This window comes from Triturus cristatus, chromosome 3_1 (genome assembly GCF_964204655.1).
Source record: "Triturus cristatus chromosome 3_1, aTriCri1.1, whole genome shotgun sequence".
In the NCBI taxonomy this organism is placed as follows: Eukaryota; Metazoa; Chordata; class Amphibia; order Caudata; family Salamandridae; genus Triturus; species Triturus cristatus.
In genome coordinates, this window is record NC_140583.1 from 1,159,170,030 (window position 1) to 1,159,182,550 (window position 12,521).

Consider the following 12,521-nt stretch of genomic DNA (forward strand, 5'->3'; position numbering starts at 1 on the left):
GCGGTTAAGAGTATATGGTGTGGCTACACTACAAACAACCCAGCAATGATTTTACGAAGGTTGCAGAGAGGCCCTACTCAGGTAGGGGTCCCCCCGCACACATACCTCAGCACCCTGCCTTGTAGGATTAGCAAGGCCTGCTATAGGGGTGACCCATGAGAGTATATGTGTTGTAATGGGGTGGGATATAGGGTACCTATATCCCTGTAAGGGGTGCTAGCACCACCTTACCCAGACTACAGTAGCGGTGTGGTGGTGTCAGTTTGTATGGCTGTCCCAGGGTGGCACAATAAGTACTGCAGCCCTGGTAGGCCTACTGAGGGACCCATGCCCTGGGAACCTAGGGTACCCTCTACAAGGGACTGTCAGGGCATCCTCAGCATCCAATTGGGTTTGCACCTAGGGTACTCACATCAGTTTTAAGGAGAAAGCAGATAGGCTGGGGTCCAGGATAGCAGGATCCCAGCCAGACTAGTCAAAAACCACTCAAATACCAGGCAAAAAGTTGGGGGCAACCATTAGTCAGATTCCACCTTCCTACACAATTCACCTACAGAAATGTCAGTGCAAGGTTCTGGTCCTGTGGGCAACAACATACCTTTACATAGGGGCCTGTAGGCCACACGCTCAGTAACACAGATAAAATGGTTTGGTCACACTATCCATCTCAAAATATGGTATGCTGTCACAATTGCTTTATGTGCTATACTCAGGACGGGGACAGTTGTCCCCTCTCCAATACGAGGGCTTGCTTTGCACACCCTTTTGGTTCATAGGACAGGTTCGGGACCTCCCATAGTCAGGGACAGGTTTAGGTCCCTGTGCATTTGATCTTTGAACTTAGCAATGTAAATAATGTGTAAAAAATGTAGCCTAATAATCTTTTTTTTCTATCGAAAAACTCTATAATAAAAATGACAAAGTCCTTATATTGCTTAATAACATTTACATTCATAACATTTACATGCTTTGGAAGAAGTAAAATATAGGAATGGTATAATGTATATTATTTTTGGACGCTGCAAACAAGCGTGTTTTCTATACAAACATTTCACAGATAAATCAGGGTCTGGGTTATCTGACCTAGCCAGTGTGCACTTTTAAGCCAGTCACTAACTCTCCAACTTTATTGACTTACTGACAAATCAAAAGCATATGGAAGCCTGGTTCCACGTCTAGGAAACTGCACTGCCAATGAGACATTATACCCAAAGGGAAAATATGAATATAACAATCATCAGCATAAGCCATCCAACTTATACGTTCAGTTTCACAGTTGATTTTATTTTTACTCTGCTGTGCTGAACCGTGGCGAGCCTGCACATATCTGTATTTTACAAGTAATCTATTTAGGGCAAGGAGAAGTTTACACCAACATAAGAGGAAAGTGGAGTTAAGAGGAAAAATAACTTTGTCTTGAGGAAAGATTGAAAGAGAAGATACAAGTTTGCATTATGTTTTTATTAGACCACCGTTAGACATAGATTGAATCCTACAGAGAATACATACAGAAATAATGAAGTATGTAAGCCTCCAAGTAGCATGCACATATGAGGTCTACTCATTGGGAGCTGTTAATCTAGTTTGATGTTTTGCAGGGTGATATTCTACAGAGGTTCTAATATACACACTAATTTTCCTTCCACTGCAAGCATTCCTAACACAGGTGCTTCAGCTATGGTTATGTTAGTGATAATGTCTCGTTCTTTGGGCTAAGGTCTACAAATTCTTCTGTGTGAAGTAAGATTGTGCTTTAGACTGAAGCTTCTTTCACAACCACTACAGTGGTAGGGCCTCACCCCTGTATGTATTGTTTGATGCACGATCAGCGATCTCTTCCGACTAAAGCTTTTGTCACAGTCAGCACAATGATAGGGTCTTTGTCCAGTGTGAGTCCTCAGATGTTCAATAAGAGATCCTTTCTGTCTAAACCTTTTCTCACATTCAGTACAGTTATATGGTCTCTCGATTTTGGAGTCTTCAAATGTATGCTTTCTCCTGTGCTTGGCAAAATGATGCTTAATAGTGACATTTTTAGAGTCATAATACACATAGGGCAGACTGTTTCTTGGGGAGTTTGGTTGACAAATAAGATTTTCATTGTTCAGATTGGCCTCAAATCCAGTGTAGACCTCACTAGATTCTTCCCTGGTAATTTCCTGATGTGAATTTGAATGTTCCAGACTCAAACTACTTTTATTGTGGATAGTGCTCTCTCCTTCCAGTTCCGGATTACTTTCTAGCCACAGCTGGCTTCCGGAGTGTGTTCCCTGATCAAGCCTCTGCAGTATCTTCATCTTCGCTTTTGAAGATATTGTTGCAAATGGATTTGTGTTTTCAGGACATACAGCAGAAAATCTCACATCCCTTTCTTTGTTCATACTTCCATAACCTGGTAGATTGAAAAAAGTAAGTTATTTGGTTATTACATTTAAATAAAACCACAGCTACTGTACATAGGGTGATATGAATGCTGCAGCATATTATAAGAAGTTGGATCATACTGTAGTTTTAAGGCACTTTTTTCTGAAGGATAACAGGCTATGTAATTGCAGGTTAAACTAGGAGCCACATACTATATTTGATAACTATAATACAGCAAATATATTACAGATCAGTTACAAGAATTGGTTGCAAATGCCTCACAGAGATGGCAGATTGGTTCTAGACATATATAGAACCTGCATTAAGAGGAATGAAGAAATCTAGGGACTACATTATTTTTAATTTCTTCTGGGAAATAACTAACCAAACTAATCAGCAACATTATCAAATGAGTGATCTCCAGACTTTTTAGAATCCTTAATGGGCCTTGGAAATTTGATACAGACATCGCAGGCCATAAATGAGAAGTTTCTCCTCTGGGTGCCATCATGCAGACCACCTGGTTAACATCTGGTAGATAAAGCAGCAACATCAGCATACTAACAAGAAGATCTGTATGGACAAGCTTTGGTGGCTGCAGTGGTCCATCTTTTCCAGAACAATAAGTAGTGCAGTTATGTAGTGCTGAGAAGATATGACATCTATGTATCCTTCTGGAAAAGATGGTTCATTGTACATCACTAATGAAAGAAAAAAGAGAAATGGGCAGCTGAAAATGGCTGTCATGTATAGCATGTCTGAACTTTTGGTTCTTATCCCTTTCTATTCAACACTATTGAATTGGGCCTTCAGTTTCACCCTTGCCTTTCTGTTGATAATGTTTTGTGCGTCTTTGTCTTTCTCCTCCACCACTAATCCAAAGAAATAGTTCATACCCTTCATGCTATTAAATTAGTCCTATGTTGTGACTGACTTATATAACTTGTTCCTGGTGTCCTTTTTTACCTTTAGGACCTGTAATGATCATTTAATATATCTCTATTAAATGGCTTCAACCCAAAGATCTGAAGGAGTGTGACCATTAGCTCAGTGTTGTGATGAAATATTCCTCTGAATGGTTATAGACGTATACCCCTTTCCTGAGTGCCCAACTGTATTGTTGTCTTGATCCCTCCAGCTGATTTTTATTGTAATTATACAAACATGGATCATGCTTGTGTGCCATGACACAGGTCTGTCTCACGGATTGTGGTCTTGTTGGACTGGGAGGGGTGTCCAAAGAGCTGCCCTCATAGAGGTAGAAGGCTGCTGCCTTCACAAAGTTAAGCAGCATGAGCTAGGTAGTGGCAGCATACCGTTTAATGAGTAGTAGGAGTGAAGGACAAGTTACTTACCTTCGGTAATGCCTTATCTGGTAGAGACCTGATTTAGCCGCAGATTCTTTACCTTTGAACTTTCAGGCGTAAGGCTGGATCTGGAAGATTTTTCTTAGCAGTACCCCTGAGCACTGGAAGGTGGTGTTGGTCATGTTCGTTGTGACGTCTGCGTCGTCAAAATAACTGCCACTCCGGTGAGCTGACATCAGTACTTTTCACGACTTTCCACACCAGAAGCGCCGAGCAATGAAGTGCTTGACCATAGTGTGTAAAAAGAACAGCTAGGGCCCTGAAGGGAACAGCCATGACACTAACAACAATTTTGCAGTGCGGGAAGGAGGGGTGGGTCGGTAAGGAATTTGCAGGCAGATCATGTCTCTACCAGATAAGGTTTTACCGACGGTAAGTAACTGGTCTATCTGATAAGAGACATCTAGCTGCATATTCCTTACCTTTGAACAACTACCCAAGCAATACCTCCCCTGGAGGTGGGACTACAGAAAGTTTTAGACCAGAAAATCCTGCAGGGCAGCTTAACAGGCCCTCTCTGCGAACCTGAGAATTCAGGACATAGTGTCTGGAAAACGTGTGCAGAGATGCCCATGCAGCTGCTTGGTAAGATAGCCGGAATTGGAATCCCATGGCCAGAGGGCTGTGCTGGATGCCTTTGCCTTTGCCCTTGAGGAATGGGCCCCAAGGCCTTAGGGATGCTGCTTCTTTGCCAAGGCATAACAAATCTTTATACAGAGGATAACCCAACGGGAAATAGTCCTCTTCTGAACAGCATGCCCCTTCTTTGCTCCCACGTACACTACAAAGAGGTGGTCATCCACCCAGAACTCTTCAGTGTGATCAAGGTAGAACAATAATGCTCTTTTTGGGTCCAGACAATGGAGACGCTCCTCTTCTTTGGAAGGTTGCGGCGGTGCATAGAAAGTGGGCAGAGTAACAGACAGTCCCAGATGGAAGGGAGTTACAACCTTGGGCAAAAAGGATTCCCTAGTTCTTAGTACCACTTTGTCTGGAAAGACTGTCAGGCAAGGAGACTGTGATGACGGTGCCTGCAGTTCGCTCACCCTTCTGGCAGAGGTAATTGCAATTAAAAAAGCTGTTTCGATAGTGAGCAACCATAGAGGGCAGGTGAGCAGCAGCTCAAACGGTGCACACAAGAAATAAGGACCAAATTAAGGTCCCACTGTGGTATAAGAAAAGGAGAAGGGGGAAACAAATGTGTTAACCCCTTCAAAAAACTCTGCACCAAAGGGGACTTAGTGAAGGCGGATCTGGCAGCCGAATAAAAGCTGAGAGGGCATAGAGGTAGCTTTCAGAGTGCCCAAAGCAGAGCCCTGCTGGGCCAAGGGAAGGATAAACAGGAGAATATCTGACAGAGAGGTCAATAGAGCGTTCAGTACAATATTTATAAAATCTGGTCTATCAGCAGGGGTATACCGCATACGTAGTGGGAAGCCTGGCTGCCAGAATAACTTCGCAGACTTCGGGAAGAAGGTCAAAAGCTTTCACTGCTCAATCTCCACGCAAGGAGGCGGAGAGTGGACAGATTCAGGTGGAGGACCTTCCCCTGCTGTTGTGACACAAGATACTCCCAAAGGGGCAATCTGATCGGAGGATTGATGCTCATTGCCAGAAGTTGGGATACCAGACTCTCCATGCCCAGTCCGGAGACACAAGAACGATTTGTGCCTGGTCACTCCTGATCTTCTTGAGCACTCTGGGAAGGAGTGGTACGGGCGGAAAGGCATACAAGAGGCCTGAGATCTACTCGTGACGAAAAGCGTTGCCGAAAGAGAGCCGCCTTGGAAATTCCAACACGCAAAACTGCTGACATTGCGCTTTCTCTTTGGAGGCCAACAGATCTAACCAAGGCCTCCCCTCCGCTGAAAGACCGTTTGCCACCTCCGGATAGAGATGCCACTCGTGATTCCCAAGGCACCTTTGGCTAAGTTCATTTGTTCTGGTGTTCTGAGAACCGGCCAGAGGTTGAGCCACCAGGGAAATGCCCGGTTATTCCAGCCAAGTCCAGAACAGCAGGGCCTATTGGCTGAGAGTCCACGACCATACACTGCCCTGTTTGTTGCAGTACCATATGGCGGTAGTGTCGTCTGTGAACACCTGAACCAGCCTTCCCTTGATGGATGATAAAAAGGCTTTCTTTGCTGATGGAACATAGATGTTACCTGGCATCTACCTTGACCAATTCCTACCTGGAAGATCATTTACGACACTTACACTGGATGAAACATGTTAACCTATTTAGTAGAAAAACATAAGTTCACATACTGCATCGTAAAAGCATGCAGAGTTTTAGACAATGATGATACGAAAATGTAAAGATGGTGAGAAAAATGAGAATTTCATGCTGATGCATTTACGTGTTGTGAGAAAGATTGAAAATTAAAATTAATAGAGTGTTTTGGGGAACAACAATATTCAAATGTGTATTAACCCCTTCCATGCGGCGCGGATTCCCCCGCGGTGCTGACCGTTGCTTGCGCGGGCGTGGTCATGACGGAACGGTTCCGTCATGAGCACAGCTCAACCGACGCTCATGACGGAACCGTTCCGTCATGAGCACCGAAGGGGTTAAAATGAACGCATATATGCATAGTGGTACTAGAAAATGTAGAAAAAAAATGCTTTCTGCAAAACAAACTGACTTAAAATGAATGTGGACTTTTAGTAACACATACGAAGAATAATACATGTTCTGAAAAGTGCCACGTTGAAATTATGCTTGCATGATAATGTACCAAAATAATGACTAGAAAGAAATTTTTAGTAGTACTTAACTCCTTAACCGCAGCGCAAATTCCGCCGCGGTGCGGGAGTTTTATTGAGTGGGCGGGCCGCGTCGGCCAATGGACATGCGCAGCACTACCGAAGAAGTGCTCGCGATGGCCGCTGGCCGACGCGCGCACGCAACGGGTTAATACTGACATGTATATAATGAAGAGAACTTATAACTAAATTAATGAAAACAGTCAAATGCATTTGCAAGTGTGTGCTTCTCAATAACATTAATATGACCATGATTCAGCTATTTTTCCATGCAGGCCTCAAAAGCTTTTATTTCCTTTCGCTAACGTAAAATCACATCAGGCAGTCAACCAAACCCTATGAGAACTTTCTGTAAAGTTTCACTTCTGTTCTGGCTAACAATGGACTCACTTCACACTAGAAACATATTCAACAGAACTGTAGCAAATGTAGTAAACCCAGGGAAAGGTGCCTGGGAAAGGATGGACTATGGACAAATACAAGTAACTCCTACTTCCCTCAAAGTGACGAAATGTTAACTAACTGGGGCCTAATGATTTTTAATGAGATTTGCAATAAAGTATTATTGAATTCATCCGGAATCGTATGATTTACTGATCACCCTATGACAGCCCACCGTGAGTGTCCAATGAAAGCCCCATGGACTGATGGAATTTATACGTTAAGGGGTGTAAATATGGAACATCTGGCCTATACTTACCCCATCTGGAAAGGAGACAGGGCTGGCTGTCATTCATCTGTCCTGACTGGCATGCTGTCCGACTGTCTCTTGATTCCTACTATTCGGTTCTATGTCCTTTTCCACTTTCTCTTGGTGGAATTGACCCTAATGAACTGAACTTTATTCAAACTGCGACCCCAAATCCTGTGCTATGCCGCTGGCAAAGATGTGTGGGAAATAACCTTTCGGCTGAGAGGTTATTCTGACTTTGGCTGAGGCATGCGGTGCTGTAGCTTGAACTTGGACATGAATTACCTGAAGACAGACCTGAAGCAAACTGGCTTGTTTTGGTTTGTACGACTAATAACTGAATTTGTATTTTTTCCTTCGTTCTAAAGGCTGAATCGTACTGCTGAGAAAGGATCTGTGCTAAACTGTGTGATTATTTGCATTAAATCGGACTTTGAAATGCATTCCTATGCTATCTATGCAATTTGAGGCATTAGATACATGTTTTCCTTGAATTATTTTTATCGATACGGTCTCATTCTTTTGGTCATATTTACTACCTCAAGTAGTCTATATGTGTGGCTAAAGAAGGTTTTTTCTAGACTTGAAAGGGTTATGGTCACGTTAACAATTATCTATTCCAGGTCCTCTTAGGATAATTGTTTGCATCTTCCGAGAATTCTAGTCCCTATTATCTCAACAAAAAGGATCCGTAGGAGGACATAAGTCATGGTAATGGTGGGTAAAGATTGACAGGATTATAAAATCTGGATTATGGATTATAGAAGAAAAGGGTCTAGTGATATTGTGAGTGGTAAGTAAAATGTTGTAAGCTTTTCCGCTGCATCAGTGCCCATCCGATCGCCCTAAGTGCCAAAAGATTGACATGGAGCTTGGCATCCGCTGAAGACCAGAGTCCTCTGATCGCCACCTCCCCCAGTTGGCCTACATCCTAGAAGGGACGCATTTGTCACACCTGATCGCAGATGGGCTAGGATCACCACCATCACCTTTGTGAACACCCGAGGGGCACTGGTGAGGCCAAAAGGGAGCACGGCAAACAGAAAGGTCTTGTGGCCCACCGTAAACCGCAGGTAGCGACGATGGGCAGGACAGGACAGGAACATGAAAATAGGCATCCTGCAAGTCCAGCGCTACCATTCAGTCTTCCGGGTCCAGAGCAGACAGGACCTGAGCCTAGGGGAAGCATCTTGAACTTCTCCTTTTTTGAGAAAGTAGTTGAGGGCTCTGAGGTCAAGGATAGGACGAAGGCCTCCGTCCTTCTTTGGGATCGGAAAATAGCGAGAGTAACAACCACAACCTATTTCTGGCCCGGGAACACTTTCTATAGCTCCCTTGGCCAAGAGAATTTTGACTTCTTCGTGGAGTAAGCAGGGTGATCCTCAGTCAGACGATCATACACTGGAGGCATGGATGGAGGGGTGGTCTTGAAGGGGAGTGAGTAGCCCCTTCGGACTCTTTGCAACACCCACTTGTTCAAGGTGATGACGTGCAAGTGGTGGAGATGATGGCGTATTCTGCCACCAACTGGCAGTGAGTGATCCTGGTGGATCGGACTAGGAGGGTTTTGCAGTGGAGGAGGGGATTGTGGCTTGGCTGGACTTCTGGCCACCCGACCCCTGGGGTCAGGGTGAACCGCGTCCACAGCCCCGCAGAGGTCTCTGAACTTGCAGGGCCATCTGACCAGAATAGGGTTGGCGCAGTTGGTATCCTCTTACATAGCTACGAAAGGAGTGAAAAGCAGACACAGGCCGGGATGTTGTGCTGAGGCCCATGGACTTGGCCGGAGACCGCGAGTCCTTGAAACACTCATGTGCAGCATCTGCTTGGTCTCCGAAGAGACAGGAGCCATCAAAGGGCATGATCATAGATTGTGAAACTCGATCTGCCCAGCCAGTTTGTCGTGTCCAAGCCACTTCGGATGGCGGACTGCTCTGCAACTCTACCATCTGAAATGGCTTGGGAGAGTAGAATCTGGTCCTCCTCCCAGATTCTGGGCAGCATGTGTGCAACCGTGTCCCATATCAAATGGGAATAACGGCCCAAAAAAGATGCGGTGCTCACCGACTGTAATGCGAAACTTTCGAGGCGCCGGTCACCGGGCTGCGATTAGCTCAATCCCTCAAAGGTTTTGGTACCATGGCCTGGCAATCGGAGCACGACTTTGTGTCATGGTCGCGCTTCAGGCACCAGAGACACACTAAGTGGGGGTCTGTGACCGACATGGCGCGGTGACAGACGCAGCACAGCTTGGACCCAGAAGTCTTCTTGCTAGACATCCCTAGCATACCAAAAGGAGTAAAAAAAAATAAGTAAAAAAAAGTCTGTCACAAAATGACAGGGGATAAGCTCTCTTCGACGAATCTGCACTGGCTGGCGTGGAGAGAACTGGTGTCAGCGCGCTGGAGTGGCGGTTACATTGACAACACGTACGTCACGATGAACACGACGCTGACACGAGTCGACCGCCGCCACCTACGGGTGTGGAGGGGTACTGTTAAGAAAAATCTTCTGGATCCAGCCTGATGCCTGGAAGTTCGAAGGTAAGAAATCTGCGACTAGATGTCTCTATTAAATCAGGTCTTTTTTAACCGGTGTTACTGGAGTGCTGTCTACAGGCGCACTCCCCTTTTTATAGTGCCGCTGCTGTGCTTAACTCACCCTTGCCCTACATTAGTTAGTTGGAGAGTGATGCACAGTGTAGGAATGGAGACTCGGCGCTGGATGTAGATTTCCTGGGAAGGGTACAGTACAGGGATAGAGCAGTGCTATGCAGTGCAAGTATGGTGAGCGTGTGCACTGGGTGTATGCATACCAGAGAGGAATGCATTACATGAGATATGTAGTACTGTGCTGTGCTCAATGAAACCATGTACTGGGTGTGTGCTTTGGAGAAGTAAAATACATGAAGGGTGAAGTGTTGCGCATGGTGAGTCTGTGTGCTGGCAAAGATTGTGCTTGCAAGGAGCACTCCATGGCACAATACAATACTGAGCCATGCACACAGAATGAATGTGTGGGCTGAATGCATGTGTTTCTGTGATGGCACAATGCATAAAGGCGACAGTACTGTGATAGCTTGTTTACTATGTATGTGAACTAAGTGCAAGTTTGCCTGCCTTGGACCATGCGCAGAGGGAACACACTAAGTTGCTGGGAAGACTATGGTGTCTCTATTACGCAGCTCAGTCGGCTAGGATGCATGCTGGAGAGCATAGATCAGGGTCATTACTGGTGTGGCTTGTTCGCCAGGAGCAGCCTCGACACCCCATAGCGGAGTTACAGAATGCCGCTGGGGCTCTCCTTCACACACAAACGGATAAATTCATGCAGAACTAACATGCAATTATTCAGTCTTATATCAATCTGTGACAACCGTAACTGAGGAGGGGTCAACTCTTTCCTGTTGGGTGTGTCCCTTACCCGGGTGACACCTGAACAGAGAGTGGATTTAGATAACCCAATAACACTTTTTGAGATACAGGAGGCCATCTGTGCACTTGCCACTGGTAGGACTCCTGGACCGGATGACCTTCCTACTGAATTTTACAAACCATATGCCCCATTTCTGGCCCCCGGTTTGCAGACACTTTACAATGAAGCACTATTGGCATCCTGCTTACCAGCCACGCTATGTGAGGCATTGCTTGTATCCCTTCCTAAACCTGACAGGGACCCTACTGCGTTAGGTTCCTACAGATGTTGGCCCTTTTTAATATAGACTACAAGACACGTGCTGACTGCCGCGCACCTTTAGTCTTAGCACTGGTACATCCGGACTAGAACGGGTATGTCCCGGCCCACAGTACATCACTCAACTAGAAAAAAGTCTCCCAGATCTTGGAATTCGCTCCCCACTACTGGTCACAGGCTGGAAGCATGGTGGTAAACCTTGAGAAAGCATTTGCCTCCCTGGAGTGAACTTTTCTCTTTGAGGTGCTGCCACGCTATGGCCTATGGAGTCACTTTCTTTGGATGGTTAAGCCACTTTATACCATCCCACTTGCCAGAATAAAAAAAGGGCACCCTCATTTCTGAACCTATCTTGGTTAACAGAGGAACTCGCCAGTTATGCCTGCTTCCTCCCTTGATCTTCTCTTTGGCTGCAGAACCACTGCCACTGGACCTTCTTGCAGATGGCAGGGATTGAGGGGTCCCACTGTGTGATAGGTTACATTTGATCTATCAGTATACAGATGACTTGCTCTTGTACCTTCGGGATATACGTGTTATCCCGGATGCAGTGACCCTGACCTTAAACCAGTTTGCTGCATTGTCATGACTTTAGCTCAACTGGGCAAAATCATGTCTCTTATCCTTTAGCACTGCGGTATCAGACCCTGCTTTCTGCCTTGATGGCGTCCGAATGACCTGGCAACCGGGCATGTTTCGCTACCTAGGCATCTGCATTCATCCCACACCGGCTGACCTCTCTGAAGGCAATCTCACGCGGGTGGTGACCTCATTGCGAGCACAGATTGGATTCTGCAAGTTACTGACACTTTCTCTAGCAGGACACATCGCTCTTACAAAAATTGTTATGCTGCCCCAGTTATTATATTGTTTTGCCAACCTCCCTCTTTACGTGACAAAGCTCTTTTTTCATTCCCTTGAGAAATGGACATAACGCACGCTGTCTGGTACCATCGCAGCTTTTCTTGCCCATGGTTAAGGAAGGATTAGCAGTCCCAAACGTCGAGCAGTACCACCTGGTCGCCCAGCTTCAATGGGTGGCCGACCGCTGGCAGGCCTGTACACTACTGATACTGTCACCACCTCCTGGTACTTGCCCACCATACTGTACCTGTTTCATACTTGCACATAGGTGACAGTGCCTGGCCACACTCTCCTGCAAGTAGCATTCCATTGTTCTTACTAGAGCTATTTATCCATACGCTCCAGCGCTCCCATTACTTGGCACGCCACAAAGAGACCAGATCACTTCACTGGCAGGACTGGCTCCCTGGCATGAAGCAGGAATACTTACGTTAGGTGATCTGTACCAGGATGGTGCTTTCATACCTCTAGAGAAAAGACACACAGATGATGGGCGGAATGCAGAGCAAATTAAACATTCACACCCAGTCAAAAGATCTGGGTTAAATCCAGCTTTCTTTTGCTCACCAGACATGGGTCCCTTGCTCACTTTGCCACTGGATTCAAGCTAGCCTGGCTGATGAAGGGTGTTACCCCGAAACTGGTCCCAGGATGCTTGTTTCCGGTTCAGGGAAGACCTGGCTAGGCAGTTCGGGCTGGACCATTCCCATGAGGCACAGGGTCAAGACTGATTTACTTATGGGTGGGTCTAAACTGGGGTGGCGAAGTGAGCTAAA

General features: G+C 45.8%; 1 protein-coding gene across 6 annotated transcripts in view; it reads right to left on the reverse strand.

Annotated features, from left to right (window-relative positions):
• Positions 1–1,442: 1,442 nt before the first annotated feature.
• Positions 1,443–12,521, reverse strand: part of LOC146861681 (uncharacterized) — a 250,552-nt gene continuing 239,473 nt past the window's right edge. For all 6 annotated transcript variants that reach the window (XM_085646049.1, XM_085646047.1, XM_085646046.1 and 3 more), the window contains one exon: positions 1,443–2,392. In XM_085646049.1, coding sequence (XP_085502175.1) covers positions 1,713–2,392 — 680 coding nt within the window. In that variant the 3' untranslated portion in view covers positions 1,443–1,712. The remainder of the gene's footprint in view (positions 2,393–12,521) is intronic.